At 53.9% G+C, this 18,676-nt stretch overlaps 1 protein-coding gene across 1 annotated transcript; it reads right to left on the reverse strand.

Annotated features, from left to right (window-relative positions):
• Positions 1-1,256: 1,256 nt before the first annotated feature.
• On the reverse strand, positions 1,257-4,665 carry CAMK2N1 (calcium/calmodulin dependent protein kinase II inhibitor 1). Its single transcript, XM_017852085.1, has 2 exons — positions 4,045-4,665; positions 1,257-2,587 (listed from the first exon to the last, which is right to left on the reverse strand). The coding sequence occupies exons 1-2, from the start codon at positions 4,208-4,210 to the stop codon at positions 2,517-2,519; spliced, it is 237 nt and encodes a 78-aa protein (XP_017707574.1). The 5' UTR covers positions 4,211-4,665; the 3' UTR covers positions 1,257-2,516.
• Between the last annotated feature and the right edge of the window lie 14,011 nt (positions 4,666-18,676).

Genomic DNA, 18,676 nt, shown 5'->3' on the forward strand with positions numbered 1-18,676 from the left:
TATCAGAGGGAAAGCACAGGGGATGGCTGAGCTCCATGGTACCCATCAGCTCCGAGGTGCTGGGAGTTCCCGGGTGAGCAGGGAGGAGAACAGGTTCTGGAGGGTCAGGCACCTGGGAAAATTAATCTGGCATTCGCACTCCTGCTGGCCCCACCAGCCCCAGCTTGCTCACCGCTCCCAATAATAACTGCTTGCATGGAGAGCTCTCTGCTGGGACCTCCTGAGCCCTTGGGCCTCCACTGCCTGGGAAGGAGGTTGAGACATCACCCCCTCTGGGCCCTCTGGAGCCCCTCTTGCTCCTGCCCACCCCCCCTCCCCTAGCCTCTTACCTGATGTCTGAGTCACACGTAGGCTCTTGTCACCGTGAGCTGTGTTGTGACGCCTGGCTGACAGCTTTCCCACAAACACATTAAAACCTCCCAGCACTTCTGGGTGTGTGATAGCCCAGGAGAAAAAAACCTCTCCCAGTTTTTCTTCAGCCAAAATCCTTCTCCCAAACCCTCCTCCCCCGGGGCCCTGCTCCCCCAAGCCTAACAAGGGGCTGACATTTGTCTACCTATCAAGCCTTCCTAACTGATGATTAGAGGAAGGCTGGTAAGTGCAGACGCCTGAGATCTCTCAGGCCGTGCACCCCCAGGAGCAGCGCATCCCTCCATCTGTGAGCCCCGGAAGGTGAAGATGCAGAGAACACAACTCCTCTTCAGCCCTGCCTCTGAGGACAGGGGGCCCTTGGTGAAGTATGAAATGTGATACTGAGTGTTCCCACATGCTGGCATTGTGTTCATCCTCCTAATAACCCTATGAGGCAGGGGCTGAGTTATCCTCACTTTACAGATTAGGAAATTGAGGCTTAAAGAAGTTCAGGCTCAAGTCCAAAGACCTAGGAAGTCGGGGAGCTGGGACTTGCATCCAACTCTGCCAGCCTGCAAAGTCGCTCTTAACAAGATTGGCTGCTTCCCTGCACAGTATCCCTTTCTCCCCTCACCCCACCAGAGATGGCAGAAATCTCAGGGATGCAGTGAGAGCTCAAACTGCAAATCCAAAATGGAATAAATTCACCTTAGGGGGATGGCCTTGCCAGTCCAGCCCATCTTTCCTCTCATCTGAGCCCACCCATAGGGGCCCCCAACATTGCCATTTTGCCTCACAGACCAAAGCCACCATCCCTCCTTCCTGTCTGCAGCCAGCCCACAAACAGCAAGTCATGTCCCCCCACCCCACCTCACCCCCTAGCCAAAACAGAGGAAAGAGAGGAGTGAGACACAGGAACAATTCTTTTATTGTACATTGGAGAAATAGCCCTGTGTGCTGGTTCAAGGTGCAACATACAGAATATTGAATTAAGAAAAGAGGGAACGGGGAAGGGAAGGGAAACCTCTTGAGGTCCAAAGTTGCAAACAAAAAATGGTAAAAGATTTCCTCACGCAAGAGGCATTTTTGCAAATACCATGCAAAACAGGCAGCTGGTGTGCCTTAAGAGAATCCCTATAAATAACAGAAAAGACACTCCAAGCATTCCTGTACGTGGACTCAGAGCACAGAGAAAAGAAACTAAAATGCCTTTTGGCATTTCAAGATATTTGGCACTCTTGTGATTACATTTTTTTACAGTCCATTAAAGAGAATAAACTGACATAATATTAGAGAAATAAACAGGCTGCTCACACAACAGACTGCAAGGAGAGGTTAGAAAAAGCTCAAGCATTTTTTTCTTTGTTTTTCGTGTGTGTGCGTGTGTGTGTGTGTGTGTGTGTGTGTGTTTCTGACATAAAAAATGTGTCCATTTGCATTAACTTGGGCAAATAGCTTGCAGCAACAAAGAAACACAAGCTTTACAACTCATTTTAAAATAAAACAAGGATCTTTTCTATGTATCATTCCTTAGAAAAGTTCTCTTCTTGTTTTAAACACATTCCTGATAACTTCTAAAGATGACCAAAATAAAACAGAATATCTACAGAGATCATTTTCTGAATTTTTTGTACATCCAAGGATAACAACATAAAAAAAATAAAACTGGACAGCATTTCACATCCAAGTGCACAGAACCATTTTTGCAAGATTAAATAATGTAAACATTGGGAACAGCCAAATCAGCGAAGAATGCCAACACCTCAAAATACCTGGTGTTGCCGCTTCATTAAGTGGTTCAAAATCCAGATCTATAATTGCGCAATATTCACCGTATATAAAAAGAAATGGATATTGATTTTGACAAATAGCTGCAACTGAGACTTCTTTTTATTTCTTTATATGTGTGTATATAGTGATTTTTTATTATTTTAAAATTTTATTTATTTATTTATTTTATTTTGCAGAGAAGCCCAGAGCCTCCTCCTCCTCCTCCTTCTCACGCCTCATCTGTCTCCCGGCCTGATACCAGATACAGGTTGTTGATTTCATCGTGGGTAGCAAGCTAGTAATAAATTTCAAAGTGCTTTCTGTTTTCATGCTTTTTGCCAATAACTGTTATCGCCGTTCTTATTCTCTCCCTTAACTCATTGTCTTTGGGGGAGTTAGACACCAGGAGGTGCCTTGTCGGTCATATTTTTCAGCACGTCATCAATCCTATCATCTTCAATAACAACTGCAAAAAAAGGGGGGAAAAGAGAGGTGAGCGCGCTTGGGCCTAGCCAGAGGTCTCTGACATTTCCCGTTTTGCCCAGAGTGGGAGGTCGGGAGAGGAGAGGGCGAGGGAGCAGGGCTCACTGCGCGGTGAAACAGCTCCATCCTCCTCCGCCCCTGCCAGGAGTCCCTTCCCTGCTTTCCTCTGAACCACCCCACCATCCCCTATCCTCCAGCCTGCGTCCCAGCTCCATTCTGGGAAAAGGAAACAGAGAGGGCGCCAACCCAGCCGCTCCTGCTGCAGCCGGGGCGCGCACTGGCCGAGTCCTCCCAGCACCAGGTGTACTAATTTAGACAGAAATGTCTGGAGCTGTGATAGGAGAGGGCGCCAAAGTCTTTGGGTCTCGGGACCCCCGGGGAGTCCCGAGCGCAGCTCCGGTGGGCAAGGCTAGGTGTGAAGATGCGCGGAGCCAGGAGGGGCCGCCAAAGCCAGTTCCCACGACGCGCAGCGGGTGGGAGTTAGGGCCTGGCCTGGGCGGGAGCCCCCTCCTGCGCGCCCTCTCCAAATCGCGGGCCGATGGACTCCGCCGCCCGCGCTCCCCGCTGCGGCAGGGACACTCGCGGTAACTTCCGCCTCTCTCACCGTCTCGACCTAGCCTCGTCTTTCTCAGTCCCTCCATCAGTCCCTCGGCGCGACAGCCGCCGATCGAGGTCTCTGGGTCTCCCTGTCTAAGGCGTCGGTCGCCCTTATTGTTTCGGCGGCTTCTCCGTTCTCCCCATACGTGCGTCCTCGGCTCTGTCTCTCCCGTTCCAGCTCCCCTCTCGAGAGCTTTGTCTCGGTTTCTGCCACCCTCCGTCTCCCGCGTACCCCCTCCCCTCCATCCCTGCGTCTCAGTCTCTCTTGGCAGCCGTCGGTCCCCCTCATTGTCCCCGCGCCTCTGGAGCTCCCTCGGAGCCTCTCTGCCTCTCCGCCTCTCTGGGGCTTTTCCAGCTCTCGCGCGGATCGCACAGGCCTGGCAAACCCCCTCCCAGGCCAAGTAACAATGAAAACCCCGTGAGACCCGAACGCCCTAGCCTTCCCTGCAGGAATGGGATCCTCCCCACGCAGGTCCCCACGCCGTCCCCTGGGAGACCCTGGGACCCCCTCCCCCCAGGGTTGTGGAGCGAGCGCAGCTGCGACTACACTGCGCAAAAGGCGGGGTTGGGGCGCAAATCAAAAGCAAACTTTGCCGGGGTGGGGACCCCAGCTGCAGCTAGAAGCCGCCACGCCCCCGGGGTGACCCAGCCAGGGATCGGGCTTAGGAGGACGCGTTCCTGGGACCCGCTTCAGCCGGACCCGCAGTGCGGGATCCCCCAATTCTGCAGGAGGAGATTCCGTCGGGTCTGAACCGGCTCCAGCGGGTGGGAGACCTCCGAAACCCGTGTTCAGGCCGCCGCGCGGGAAAAAGGGGATGTCAGGGAAGGGGGCCGCGAACTCACCCCGCTTGCTCCGGCCGATCTGGCCCAGCTTGGGCGGCCGCTTGTTCTGCCCGGCGCCGAAGAAGTTGTTGGTGTCCTGCAGGCGGCAGGAGAAGATCTGGCCCACGTCGCCGCCGTCGCCGTAGGGGCTCAGCTTCTCGTCGCCGTAGGGCAGCACCTCCGACATGGTCGCGTCCGGGGGCTCCGCCGCGGCGCCCCTCCTCCCCGCGTCCCGCCCCGCGGCGGACAGGGTCAGCGGCGGCTGGGCGGGGCCGGCCGGCCGGTGGTATCCGTGCCCGCCGGCGCGCGGCAGATGGGGCAGCCCAGCGAGAGCCGAGGTGGGACCCGCCGCTAGGGCAAGAAGAGGCGCGGCAGGGAATCCCGCGCTTAGCGGCCCCGGAGAGCGGCCGCCGGTCTGCGCTGCGCTGCTCCGGCCCCCGCGCGGCGAGTGGCTTGCTGCTCCCCGAGCCAGAGGCGAGGCAAGAGCGACTCCACCATCCTCCAGCGCGCTGGGGGCCCGGGCGGGGCGGGCTCCCGGCGGGGGCCCGCGGGATCCGGGAGGCTGAAGAGGGCGGGTCCCTGGCTGAGCCCGGAGGGGGCGGACCCCCAGAGGGGAGCTAAGTGCAACCCAGCCGGGAAGCCGGCGGGCCGGTCTTCGCCGGCGAGTGGCCAGGGCGCGCGATGCCAGGTTCCGCCGTGGAGGCGACAGACGGAAGCGCGAGCGCGGGGACCGGCGAGGGGCGGAGCTGGGGAGGGAGGAGAGAGAAGATGGAGGCACCGGCACGAGACTGCAATATCCGGAGGAGGGTGGGGAGAGAACGAAAGATGGGAACGGGGAGAAACAGGGACCTACAAAGTCTGGAAGGCAGGGTATACGGGAAGGAGGCAGAGGAAGGGGGAGAAAGGAAGGGGAGAAGAGGAAAAGAAGAAAGTGGGGGGGACGAGCTAGAACCAGTGAAACAGGGGAAAGATGCAGATGAGGAGGGAAAGGATCGGAGGGAGGAGGAAAGAGGTCGGAGGAGGGCAACCAAGGAGCAAACTGACAGTAGGCCGGTGCGTAAGAGGGAAGCAGGGAATAACGGATGCATGCCCGAGCGTGACGACGGAAGAAATACCCCTGGGCCACCCCGCGGCGCCGAGGCGAGGCGCGGGGAGGAGGTTCGCGGGAGGAGGCGGGCGGGGCTGGAGGCAGCGTAACAAGGGACGTCCGCGGGCCACCTGGGGAGGAGATCCCCTGCCGAACGGGAGCCGGGGCCGCGCCGGCCGGCCCGGGCCGCCGCTAGCTTCCTGCCCCGCCCCAGCCCCGCCGTCCCGCTCGCGGGTGTTTACTGGGCCCGGAGCTGGTGCGCGCCCGCCCCGCAACCGGCTCGGCATCCTGAGGGGACCTCGGGGGGAGTGGGGGTTCCGGGAGCCGGAAGGGGAGCGGACCGACGACGCACACGCGGGGAAGGGCGGAAGCATGCTGACCTCCCTGGGGGCAGATGCTGCGGGGCAAAGATCGGAGGGCTCCAGGGCGACCAGCGAACACAGCCTCCCCCGCCAGCTGCAAACCGGGGAGCCCCTCCTCCCCACCGCACTTGCTCCCCAATTCAGACCCTGAGGGCCCAGCCACTGGGGCCTCACACTCTCCTCCCGCCCTGGCTCAGTCCGACCTGGAAGGCCTCTCTCCCCACCGCCCCCGCCCAACGGCGCTGGACTCCGGCTCCCGCGGGGCCTCCAGGAGGGGGAGGGGGAGAGAGAAGGGGCAGCCCCGCCTCCCGCAGGAGAAGGGAGCGCCTCATTACGCCGGGCTCGCCCGGGATGCCTGGCTCCCGGCGTCCTCTGCCTCCTCTGGGGACGTCCCGGGCCTGCCGCCCTCTGCCCTCGGGGGCCTCCCTTCCAGCAACAGCCTTGCGCCCTGTGGAGAGACTACGGCCTCTGAGATGAGGAGCGGGCTTCTCGATGCCGGGAGGGAGACTGGGGCAGCCCCAGAGGCCTGGGAGGCGCATCTGCCAAGCAGATGGTAACGCCGAGGGGGCAAGGTGCATGAGGAGCGCTCATTATCCTCGCCGGAGCCAACAGCACCTGCCCTCCGCTGGAGACCTTTACTTAGCAGAGCCGCCTGACCACGGGGAGGGGCAATGACCCCAAGGTCATGCCAGCTGCTGGAGGCAGGGCTGGGAAACACATCCAGGTGGCCCAGGTGTGTCTCACCTGGCTCATCCTGCTGCCCTGCAAGGGGTCCCATCAACAGTGAAAGGAGCTCTCCCCTCCCATCTAGAACTCTGGTGGGTGGGAGCTGGAGGCAGAAGGGGGAGGTTTTTTCCTGGTATAACATCTGGTGGAGGGGGGAGTCAGTCCAGCCCCCTCTCCAAACTGTGTAAAAGGATTGGCTGGCCTCGGGAAGCCAGATCCCATGCGGGGAGGAGGAAGGGAGCAGAGAAAACGGAGACTGAAGCTATGTGGCAGGTGGAATAAACATGTCCCTTGGATTTAGGTCTGGGTTTGAATCCCAACCCCGTGGTTTGCTGACTGTGTGACCCTGAGCGGGTCATCTCCCTTCTCTGAGCTTCCATGGTCTCAGCTGTCCAATGGGTATATGGCTAGCTACTACCTGTGTACCCTGAAGGACAGTTATGAAAACAAAAATAAAATCAGGCTCTGATGCCTAGCTGAGAGTGGATGTGCAATAGACTTTTGAGAGATGACTTAATGAGTGAGAAAGAACGATAGCACTTCATTAGCTTCCATTTCAGGACCACAGGAGCTGGGAGAATCCTTAGAGATGAGCGGGGCCTATCCCTCATTTCCATATGGGGAAACGGAAGCCCAGAGGGCCAGGGGCTAACCCCAAATCCCACAGCTTGTCTATGACAGAAGCCTCAGGTCCCCAGACTGACCTTGTTCCTCTCCACAAGCCACCTGGTTCATTCATTAGGGCTTCATTCATTTTTGCCTGCTTTGAGGTTAGCGCCAAGGCCAAGTGCTAACAGAGAAAACAAGAGCATAACAAGCAGGATGATAAAGTTCCAAGAAGCACTGACATTTGTCTCCTGCTTTCTTATTTTCCCCCAAAGCATTTTCACATCTATTATTGACCTTGCTTCTCAAAATAAATACCTTTTGAGGTAGAAAGAGGAGACGTTGCATCCCTGTTTAACTGACATAGCAGAAAGAGGATAAGTGACTTGCCCAAGGTCACAGCCTAGCGATAGAGCCAGGAGAAGCCACTGTGGCCAGCCCTGATTCCGTAGGGGACTCCCTGCAGTGCAGGGCTGGGACCACCCCATTTCTCTCACATCCACCTGGCTCCTTCCTTGCTGCTGAGAAGCACAAAGCAATTTACACGCTGAGCACCTACGACAGTCCCACTGCACAGAAGGTAAGCAGAAAGACTCAGTGAGGGCTGACGAATCCCTGCACGCACAGCAAGTGAGAGCAAGAAGAGAAGTCCCTTTTCCACCCCATCTGTTTTTATGTTTACCTTGCCTTGTTCCAAATAAGGTTAAAGGTGACAGCATCCCACTTTCCCAACTCAGCACCCACCCTCTTCAGGAAGCACATGCGCCTCCCAGCACATGGTACTTGACAGCTTGAGAAGCATCTCCATGACTATTCGCTCATTAATCGCCAAGCTTCGGAAGCCAAGAGGTTGGCTCTGAACCAGAGGCCCAGAGCTGTGTTGAAGAGGCCAGACCCAGGTGACGGAACCTAATGAGGCAGGAATGAAGGCTTCTCTCCCCACCTCCCCACAAGGAAGCCTGACAGTACATGGTCTGGGGCAGTAGTCTAGGATGAAGAGCCCACTGAGGCAGTCAAGTTCAAAGCCCTGGTTGGGCACGGTGGCTCACACCTATAATCCCTCCTACTTTGGGAGGCTGAGGCAGTCGGATCGCTTGAGTCTAGGAGTTTGAGACCAGCCTGGGCAACATAGCAAGACCCTCATCTCTTTTTTTTTTTTTTTTTTTTTTTTTTGAGACGGAGTTCTACTCTGGCCCGGGCTGGAGTGGAGTGGCCAGATCTCAGCTCACTGCAAGCTCTGCGTCTCGGGTTCACGCCATTCTCCTGCCTCAGCCTCCCGAGTAACTGGGACTACAGGCGCCCGCCACCTCGCCCGGCTAGTTTTTTGTATTTTTTAGTAGAGATGGGGTTTCACAGTGTTAGCCAGGATGGTCTCGATCTCCTGACCTCGTGATCCGCCCGTCTCGGCCTCCCAAAGTGCTGGGATTACAGGCTTGAGCCACCGCGCCCGGCCAAGACCCTCATCTCTACAAAAAATTTAAAAATGAATGGACATGGTGGGGCACGCTTGTGGTCTCACCTACTTTGAAGGCTGATCGGGGAGGATTGTTTGAGCCAGGGATGTTGAGGCTGCAGTGAGCCATGATTGCACTGCATCCCAGCATGGGCAACACAGTGAGACGCCATCTCAAAAAAAAAAAAAAGTTCAAAGCCCTGCTCTGTCATTTCCTAGGTCTGTGATCCTTTCACTCTCTGTGCCTAAGTTTTTTCATCTGTCAAATGGGCATAAGAATCATTATTACTTGGTGGTTATTGGGGGAAAGAGAGCATACACACACCATGCCTAGCACAGAGTCCGTCCTCAATAAAGGTGGTTGTTATTATTTGCTATGGGCTCTCTTTGTGGCTTTGAAAAACCTGCCTCTGACTCTATATCACCCAATGGGAAACCTGGAGAAGATCACATCTTTTCAGTGGCAAAACCAGTTTTCCCAAATCCAAAGTAGATAAAACCCGATTGAAGCAAAGTCGGGGGCGTCCCAGGGCCTTACTCCAACCTCCCCCTGAAACTTCATCTGAAACTCCTTCAGCAAACCCTGGGACTCTAGAAATAAGAACCACAGGACCAGGCCATTTCCATGGGGCCTTTCAGCACAGACATTCCAGGATTGAAAATACGTATCTGATAGTCCAGACTGGGCACCAAGCCCCACACTCAAGCAGGTGGGATAAGAAAGGGGAAGGTCAGCCCCAGCAGCGCCCAGCACAGAAGAGAGGCTCAGCACACATCAGTTTCCCCTTGATCTAGTCTTCTCCCTCCAATCCAGACAGGGAAGCTGAGGCACAGGCAGCGACATCAGACAGTGATGGCAAGACGTAGGGAAGAACGTGGCTGTGGTACAGCCCAGTCCAGGCCTCTGTGCCTGCCTTCTGGGGTCCATTCCTTCCCTGGGCACTGGAGGGCAGGCCAAGCCCAGGGTCCTGTGGAGAAGGGGTGCTGGGAATGCTGAGGTTTGCCAGGGTCGGCTCAGACCCTAGACAGTCAGGAAGAGAGGCCAGGGGACAATGCCCTGTCAATAGCCAGCTGGTCACCTCGGGAGAGGTTAAGTGACCACCCAGCAGGGAATCACCACTCTGAGCCAGAGGTGGATAAAAACCCAAGTCCCCACTAACCCTCTCAGCTCAGTGACTGGAGCCTGGGTTGCAGCAACTTCCCTTCCCTACCCTCCTTGAAAGGCAGGGCCTCTGCCCCCCTCCCCACCTCGTGACCACACACACACACACACACACACACACACACACACGCACAGTGAGAGACAAGCACACGGACTGGCTGGAGGTGGCTTAGATCCAGAATCAAGGAATGTTAAGAGAAGAATTCATTCATTCAGCAAACACTTGTTGAGGACTTCTGTGGCAGACAACAACCCTGTCCCCAATACAACTCAAAGGGTGTTAACTTATTTGTCTGTCTAATCACTAAGACCCCTTCTCCAAATAATATCTTACAAGGAAATTCAGTAGATGAAACTTAGACAAAGGGTAAGCTGATGGGGTCACAGGGGTTGGAACTCCACCTTCTGGGCTCTCCATCCCCCAGGTGGTCTCCAACAGTCTCCAAAGAGCACCCAAAGCCCTGCCAGGCTCGGTGTGAAACCACCCCTAGAGCTCATCTAGTCTAACTCCTCACATGACAGCTGGGGAAACTGAGGCCCAGCCAGGGAACGGTAAAACACAGGTTTCCCCACTACATTTCACATTCCTGCTACCCTGACACGACATGTGGCACACTTGGAGTCACAAAAGGGAGGGAAATTCCAGCAATGAGCAATCAGTCACAAAATAAAAGCTCATTTTTTCTGACAATGAAGTTTGGGATGTTTCTTTAAAATAAAATACAAAGATCACAGGGTCATTGTTTAAAGTTTTTATTGCACCAACAACCCACAGAATGAGAGTCTCATGGGCTCTTCAGGAAATTGTAAAAAACCATGAGGAGAGCTTGGAGGGGTTTAGGAGCCAAGCCTCACCAGGGATGGGAGCGGGTAGGCCACCCAGGTGCCCGATGCTGCCCCCTGCCTGTCCGCCCCCTCCATCCCCATCATTCTCTATCAGCAGTGCATGAGGACTGGGTGAGGACCAAGGGCGTGGGGCCGGGCAGGGGACTCTGGGCTTGGAGCTCTGAGGGAGAAATTCTGTCTACAACTCCCAGCCCAGACCGAACTGGTGGGAGGTGCTGGGGCTCCAGGCGCCCTGGAAAACTCTCGCTGCCTCTCAAGCCAGGACAGGGAGGAGAAAACAGCAGACAGACCTGGCACAATCAGACTTTTACAACCACAGGAGTGTATCCTCAAGACCCTGGGGGGCAGGCAAGGGCAGGTACGACTTTAGCCCCAATGGACAGATGGTGAAACTGAGGCTCAGGAGGTTTGGAAACATGGCCTGGCTCCAAAGTCCAGGCTCTGAAAACGTCAGATGGCCTACCAGGTTTCTCCTGCCCAGGGGTCCCAAGAGGCTAGAAGTCCCCCTAACTAAGCAGCCCCTGACTTCAGCAGAGCAATGAACTGAGCCAAACTGTGGCTACTAAAGGAGGCTAAGGAGGAGCTGACCCCACCCCAGTTCAGAAGGGGCAGCCACTGCCCTCTGATCCCAAATTCAATACCCACTCCCAGTCATTACTGAGAGCTTGCCATAGAAGGTGGCTTGTGACTGTCACATCTATACCACGAAGGAGGGCTTCGAGGCCAGAAAAGTTCACAGATTAGCCCAAAACCACACAACCAATGGAAGGCAGCAGGTTGGACGCCAGAGGCCAGGCTCGCCACTGTTGGGTGGCGCTGCCTCCCTGAGCAGGCCTGGGGCCAGGAAAGCCCGGCAAACCTCTTCTAGTCCCTACACCTCAGCCTAGCTATGGAAACAGAGTGGGCGTAGATTAGAGTCCAAAGCTCTCACAGGCTGAGGACCCCTTCCGGAATCTGATGAAAGACACAATTCTCTTTCCCAGAGGCAGAACATTGCGTAAACAATTTCCAGGGGATCGCTGAACCTCAAAGACCCCTCATGAAAAAGTCAGGGCTGGATCCTCAAGTGGCTTTACAGGATTCCCCACCAGTGTTCTGTGACGACAGAAGAGCTTTTTACTCCTTCAGCTAAGAGGAGCCAGGACTGACTGAGGAGGCCCCCAGATCTGGGTCAGACTTGTGATGGCTCCATTCTGATCAGAGGGATGCGGCCCCTCACTGCTGAGCCCAGGATCCCACCGAGAAGCCTGGCTGTGCAGGTCTCTGGACCCTCAGTTCCCAAGCACTGCATTCAGGCACTTTCGCACCCGATGAACGTGAGGTATTTAATGTCCATGATAGCCCTGTAAAGTGGGCAGGACACAGCAGGGATACTTTCCCTCTGTGTGGTGGGAAAAGTGAGTCCCACATAAGGAAGATGAGCTGCTCAACTGTAGACAGAGTCACCAGCACTGAGACCAGGTCTCCCAAGAACCAATGCAGCACCCTGCTCACTGAATCCCAGGAAAAGCCTGTTAAATGAGGGTAGACCCAGAAGCCTGGGTTCAATCCCAGCTCCACCCCCTCCAACCTGTGTGATCTTGAGGCAGTTACTCCACTCTCTGAGCCAGAATGCCTCTGTGCCATAAAATGAGGGGGACAAGATCAGCCTCAAAGGGAGATTGTGTGGCTCAAATGAGGCATTAAGGTGAGAGCAAGGGACAGCTCCAGCAGTGAGTCCCACAGCCCAGAGCCTCCTACAGCCTTCAGGGGAGGAGAAAAAGGTCTCTTCTTCCTAGGAAGCGACTTCCTACGTAATAGGGAAAATAGGGTACTACAGAGCCACCGATGCGTGGTCACAGAAGCCCTCCCCATCCAGCCCTGTCAGGCCCTGGGCTGGACATGGCAGAGGACAATCTGATCGGGGAGGCAGGTGCTAGGGACAGATGAAAACGATGGCCGGGCACGGTGGCTCAAGCCTGTAATCCCAGCACTTTGGGAGGCCGAGACGGGCGGATCACGAGGTCAGGAGATCGAGACCATCCTGGCTAACACGGTGAAACCCCGTCTCTACTAAAAAATACAAAAAAAACTAGCCGGGCGAGGTAGCGGGCGCCTGTAGTCCCAGCTACTCCGGGAGGCTAAGGCAGGAGAATGGCGTGAACCCGGAAGGCGGAGCTTGCAGTGAGCTGAGATCTGGCCACTGCACTCCAGCCTGGGGACAGAGCGAGACTCCGTCTCAAAAAAAAAAAAAAAAAGAAAAGAAAACGAGACTCACAGAGAGTGGCAGAAAAAGAATCCAAGAGACTAAAAACAACCTCAGAGAAGCAGACAGATCCCCACACAGAGGAAGAAACTCTTCCACAGGCTCAGAGGCAGGAGACAAACTGGGCAGACAAGAAGCAGAACTTCCAAGTAAAGTAGAGGACAGAGGAAGAGAGGAAGCAGAAGATGGGGAAGTGAGGAGGCAGAGAGAGAAGCCGGAAGCACAGGAGAAAGGACAAGGCCGTGAGGAGAGCTGGCCAGCCTGGAGAAGCAGAATTTCTCCACGGAGGAAAATCTTCTGGGGAGAAAAATCAAAATCTGTGCCATACAATTTTTTTTCAAGCATCCTCTCCCAGTGTGAAGTCATTTGCATATTTTAAGAACATGCAATGCATTATGCATATCTCGTTTTTGTTTAAAGAAATTATGGTTAGTATATTTAAAGATGTGAATGCCTGGGAAATTACAGAGGGAAAAATGTGGGATTTTGGTCCCCTGAATTTTCTGGGTTTCTCAAAACTTTCACATCTGCAGCCAGCTCCCTGAAACTGAAGAGACTGCTTCGCCCTATCCAGGCTGTTCCCAGTTGGCCCTGGGATCAGGAGGCCAGCGTCCTCCTCAGATTCTGCTGACTTCCAAGGCCTGTTCCCCACCCCTTGGGGAAGGGAAAATTGCACAGGCCTTTGGAAGCACAACCTCAGTTTGTCCTCCAAGTCCGCCAAGTCCTCCTCGACCATAGAGACATAGCGCCACCTGGAGGGCATTGTGGAGACTGCAGCATTAGGAGGGGCTGGGGAAGGAAGGAAATGAGGAAATGAAGATGAGCGATTTGTTGCAAGCGCGTGTGGAGCACAGCCCAATAACTAGGAATGCAGGAATACCTTTAATAGCTAGGGAAGACCGTGAGGGGATGGAAGCCTGCAATTATGGTCATCTGGACATTAGCATTAGTATCACCTCGTTTGAACCCCCGCCCCAGGCCTAGGGAGCATTCAGGTTACAGATGCAAGGTGCCTGGCCCACTAAGTGCTTAATAAATGTTTGTTGAGTTCAGCTGTGTCCCCCCTGAGTCACGGCCCAATGGCAGCAGCAGCAGCATGTGGTCACAAAATGTGGATGTGAGGTCCCTAATGAGGAGCAATGGCTCCAGCAGGGACTAAGGGTTAAGAGTGGGAGATGAGGGTACTCACCCAGACCGGCTCAGCGCCCCCTGCCCCACACCAGTGGCACTGGCTCAGCCTCACGTGCTCCAGTCTCAGGGAAGGGAAATGCCAAGTGCCTTGCTGGCATCTGGAAAACAATAAGGCAGCTGCAGGGGAAGTGACTAATGAGCACTTCAGGGAGCAATTCGGGACAGCACACATGGAAACTGATCTCATTCAAAATTGATCAGTTAACACTATCTAATTAGAGAGAAAATGTGCTGAGCACCCGGCTTTCCGGGAGCACGGTCTGGAGGCTGCGGCACCCAGCTAGCCTGTAGAGGAACCACATCTCATCTCTCAGACCAGCCCCAGGACTGCCCTCCCTAGTCCCTCACCCATGCTGCATCTCATAGACAAGCAAAATAGAGCTGAACGGAGGAGAGCTTCTAATCCAGCTTGCTCCTTTCATAGACAGAACTAAGGCCCAGAGAGGTTAAATCACTTGATCAAGATCACACAGCAATGGAGCAGAACCAGAGAGAAAGCCAAACTATGGGCTCCCAGTCAAGACCATTTATCTCCATCCGGTGCCACTGCCCTGACTTTCCTGGGTGGAGTCCTCAAAGCTCTGGACAGGTCACTGGACATAGCATTCTTCCTGTACAATTCATTCATCCTGGCTCCCAGGTCCTAAAAGGGGGGCTGTCCTCACTCCTTACAATCACTTTCATCTGTGGTCCAAAAACCAGCTCCTCTAGGCAGTCTTCCAGGATTGTTTCGCCCACACCTACTATTTCATTCATGGGTTGACTCATTCATTCCATGTACACTCTGTAGTTAAGAGCTTGGGCTCTGGAGTCAGACTGCCTGGGTTTAAGTCCCATCCCTCTTGTGCACTTGGGCAAGACACTTGACCTCTCTAGGCCTGTTTCTTTTTGTTTAAGAATAATACAAACACATTCGTCCATACCTCTCAAATGAGGACCGGAAGGGTTCATTATGTACTGCACTTCTCAGGGTACCTAGCAAATAGTGAGCCCTGATGTGAGTTCTAATTAGTCTGCACTGACAACCCAGAATTTGTGGAGAAGGAAAAGAAATGAGAGAGTCCCTGCCCAAGACATGGCCAATATGGCTAACAGCAGGAATCGAGATTTGAGACTCTTATTACGGAATCTCAGAGGAGGGATATCTAACCCAGCCTAGGTGGGGAGGCACAGGGAAGATTTTCCCTGGAGGACACCCCTAAAGCGGAGTGTTAAAGGGTGAATCAGTGTTAGCAAGGTGAAGAAAGGACCAGCATTCCAGAGACAGGAATTCATGTGAGCAAAGACAGACGACGGCATGGCATGGGCTTCCGTTTTTGTTTTTCGTTGTTTTTTGGAGTTGGGGTCTCACTCTGTTGCCCAGGCTGGAGTGTTGTGGCACAATCACAGCTCACTGCAGCCTCAATCTCCTGGGCTCAAGCCATCCTCCCACCTCAGTCTCCTGAGTGGCTGGGACTACAGGTGTGCACCACCATGGTCAGCTTTTTTAGTTTTTATTTTTTGTACAGAAAGTGTCCTGCTATGTTGTCCAGGCTCATCTCAAATTCTACTTCCTGGCCTCAAGTGATCCTCCTGCCTTGGCCTCCCAAAGTGCTAGGATTACAGGCATGAGCCACTGCCTGGCCAGCATGGCATGTTTAAGGAAACTCAACAGTTCAGTGTTGTTGGAGTCACAAGTAGGAGACTGAAAGGGACACGGACAACCGTGGGGAGGTGACCAGGGACGGGGTCATGCAGGGCTTCTCATGCCATGGAAGAGCCAGGACACAATGTTGCAGGTGGCAGAGAACCTGGAGGTGAACTTGAAGCAGAGGCGGGACGTGGCGAGGTTGGTGGTTTAAACAGATCATCCTCGACTCTGTGGGGTATGTTTTCTCTGCTTCCCTTCAGCAGTGATACCACCCTTGATTGGTTGATCTCTAATGGTCATAGAATGTGCTCTAACCAGGCCTGTCACAAAGGCTCCTTTCAAGTCCTATATTCTGTGAACCACAAATGTTCCCAACAACTGAGTCACCATACCTGTTGATATGGTTTGGATCTGAGTCGCCATACCTGCTGATATGGTTTGGATCTCATGCCGAATTGTAATCCCCAGTGTCAGAGGTGGGGCCTGGTATGAGGTGATGGGATGGTGGGGGCAAAGTTCTCATGAATGGGTTAGCACCACCCCCTCAGTGCTGTTTTCATGACAGTGAGTGATGTGAGAGCTGGTTGTTTAAGAGTATAGCATCTCCCTCCACTTCCTCCTGCTCTGGCCATACGAAGTGCTTCTACCCCTTGCCTTCTGCCACGACTGAAAGCTCCCTGAGGCTTCCCCAGAAGCGGAGGAGCAGATGCTATGCTTCCTGTACAGCCTGCGGAACCGTGAATCAATTAAAGCTCTTTTCTTTATGAATTACCCAGTCTCAGGTATTTCTTTCTAGCAGTGTGAGAAGGGAGTAATACACCTGTCAAACAGGGTTTACTCCTGTTCAGTTACGATCCTTTGAAACAACTCTGAGCCCTTTGCGGGCAGGGACTGTCTTAATCATCTTGTATTTCCAGGCACAAAATACACATTCAGCAAATGTTTGTTGGGTGAATAAATGCCCATCCATGAGCAGGCCGCGGTGAGGCACGCCTGTAATCCCAGCACTTTGAGAGGCTGAGGCGGGCGGATCACAAGGTCAGGAGTTCGAGACCAGCTGACCAACATGGTGAAACCCCGTCTCTACTAAATACAAAAAATTAGCCAGGCAGGGTGGTGCATGCCTTTAATCCCAGCTACTTGGGAAACTGAGGCAGGAGAATTGCTTGAACCCGGGAGGTGGAGGTTGCAGTGAGCTGAGATCATGCCATTGCACTCCACCCTGGACAATAAGAGTGAAAGTCCATGTCAAAAAATAAATGCCCATCCATAATACCAACTTTGAGCATTCCAGAGGCCCTGTGGGACCATCAGCATCCATCCCCCAACTGGAGTTATCACGGCCTACGATCAGGGCTGCAGAGGGTGTCAGGGAGTGGCTAGTTTGTCATGTTATTGTTTGCTCTTTAATTTTCCCACAGGTTGTTCCTTTTTAGATTTTCCATTAGAATTCTGAATGAATTTGGATTCCAAAGACTGCCTTCCAGCCCCCATCCACTAGATCCGCTGGGGATGTGATTGGTTGTTCCCGAGGTGCTGCTTGGCTTGTAAAATGCTGTGTATTTATGATAATGCTCAGTTGTCTCATGGACAACTTCTCTTTTTAGCCTCCTAGACCTCATGTGATAAAAAGCAAAGATTGCAGGTTTTATAGTCAGATTGTGGTAGCCTTGAACAAATCACACAACCTGTAAAAGGGTGATGTAGCCTCCCTTGCTGGTTTGCTATATTAGAAACAATACCTGTGAAGAGCCTGACATTGCTGGGCTTGTGATTATGTGTGGATGCAGGCAAACTGTAACCCCACTGAGCCCCACTAATTGGAGGTAACAATATCCATTGCATAGGGCCACATTAACGCAAATGAAGTGCCTGGCACAGACAGTCAGAACACCAGCAGCAATTATTCAAGAATTCCTGCCCAATACGGGCTGCCTGGGAGTAAAGCGACTGAGCACAGGGCTGATTTACGGGACACTCAAAATTCATCATCATCCCATGGTCAGTTCAGAACTGACTTCCTGCTTCCCCTTTTCGCTGTTATCCTTCCTGCCAGCCTTGGTTCCACACATCCATTTAGGACCCATGCAACCCTCCTGGAGATCAGGCTCCTAAAATAGGTGGGAATGGCCAATGATAGCTGAAGTAGAGTATGGGACAGTTTCAGTCCCCAGCAGGCTAGGACCAAGCAGGGCCCTCGCACCCAGGGGGTCCAGGCACAAGCCAGCTTCCTGAGGCAGGGGCTGTGTGCCGGTCCTGGGTCTCCCACGACAGGGAGCTCAGCTGGGAAGCTCAGGGGGGAAGAACACTCGGGATGAAGAAATGGAGTCTGTCCAACATTGAGGCAGGCTGGGGAAAGTAGCCTGCCTGCTCCTTTTTAATCTCTTTGATCACATTTACCCATGAAAGCTATGCCAAGGGCTGAACTCAGATAGCTTACCATGCAAATTCCCCTGGGCCAGTTCATTCACCTTCCATTATAAGCTAAGTGCCAGAGGGATGATGAAAAGGGGACGGAGACTTTCAAAGTGCACCAAGAGGCCATTCCCATCAGGGTCCTTTCACCCTGCCCCACCCTCCAGCACCTTGTGTAAAACCAGGGTCTTCGTACTTCACTGGACAGACTCAATATTGGCAAGTGGATTCTTACCCCAACTTTCACCTGCTGCTCTAGTGTGGCCACCAGTTCTCCTCTATGGACTTGGGGAACACGTCTCTTGTGAGTGTTCCTGTTAGCACTGAGGAATTTACTGGCCGCACATTTAGTGAGCAGGAAGATGAGGACTTTAGAAACAGCTTGGGGTTTAAATTCAGACCCGTGACTTGCTATATCTGTGCCTTCAGCCCAGTGAATATACCCTCTCAAGGCCTACTTCCTCACCCGTACAGCAGAGACACCAGGACTCGGCCTGCAGGGGTTTTGTGAGGATGAACTCACTCTGAAATGAGTGTGAAACAGCACGCGACACAGGACCTCGTGCACAGCGGTATTGCTAAATGCTCATGTCCTCTCTGCTGTCCCCCAGTGCCCCATCTCCATCCCATTCTCCCAGCAGGTGAAATCTCACTGCCCTGGTTTGTAGCCTGTTGGGACAGACTTCAAAGACGGTCAGCAAGTCCAGCTATAACCTGCGGGTGGGCTGTCCAGATTCCTCCCCAGGGGGCAGGCATCCCTGCCTCCGCATCACACCATCTGGGGGAGGCCCAAACCACCACAGCCAAGGAAAAGGACACAGAGGCCTCAAACTCCCCACCTTTCACTCCATTGCGGCGGGGATTCAATCCCATCCTGAGGACGCTTAGGCTTAGCCATTTAACTCTTTTTAACAAGCAACAGGCTAGCAC

The sequence above is a fragment of the Rhinopithecus bieti genome, unplaced genomic scaffold, assembly GCF_001698545.2.
Source record: "Rhinopithecus bieti isolate Rb0 unplaced genomic scaffold, ASM169854v2 scaffold_33652, whole genome shotgun sequence".
NCBI lineage: Eukaryota > Metazoa > Chordata > Mammalia > Primates > Cercopithecidae > Rhinopithecus > Rhinopithecus bieti.

Excerpts from the sequence above, each read along its gene's own strand:
- CAMK2N1 (XM_017852085.1), bottom strand. The coding sequence starts at position 4,210 with ATGTCGGAGGTGCTGCCCTACGGCGACGAGAAGCTGAGCCCCTACGGC. Across the intron at positions 2,588-4,044 it reads GATCGGCCGGAGCAAGCGGG|TTGTTATTGAAGATGATAGG; the intron begins GTGAGTTCGCGG and ends CTTTTTTTGCAG.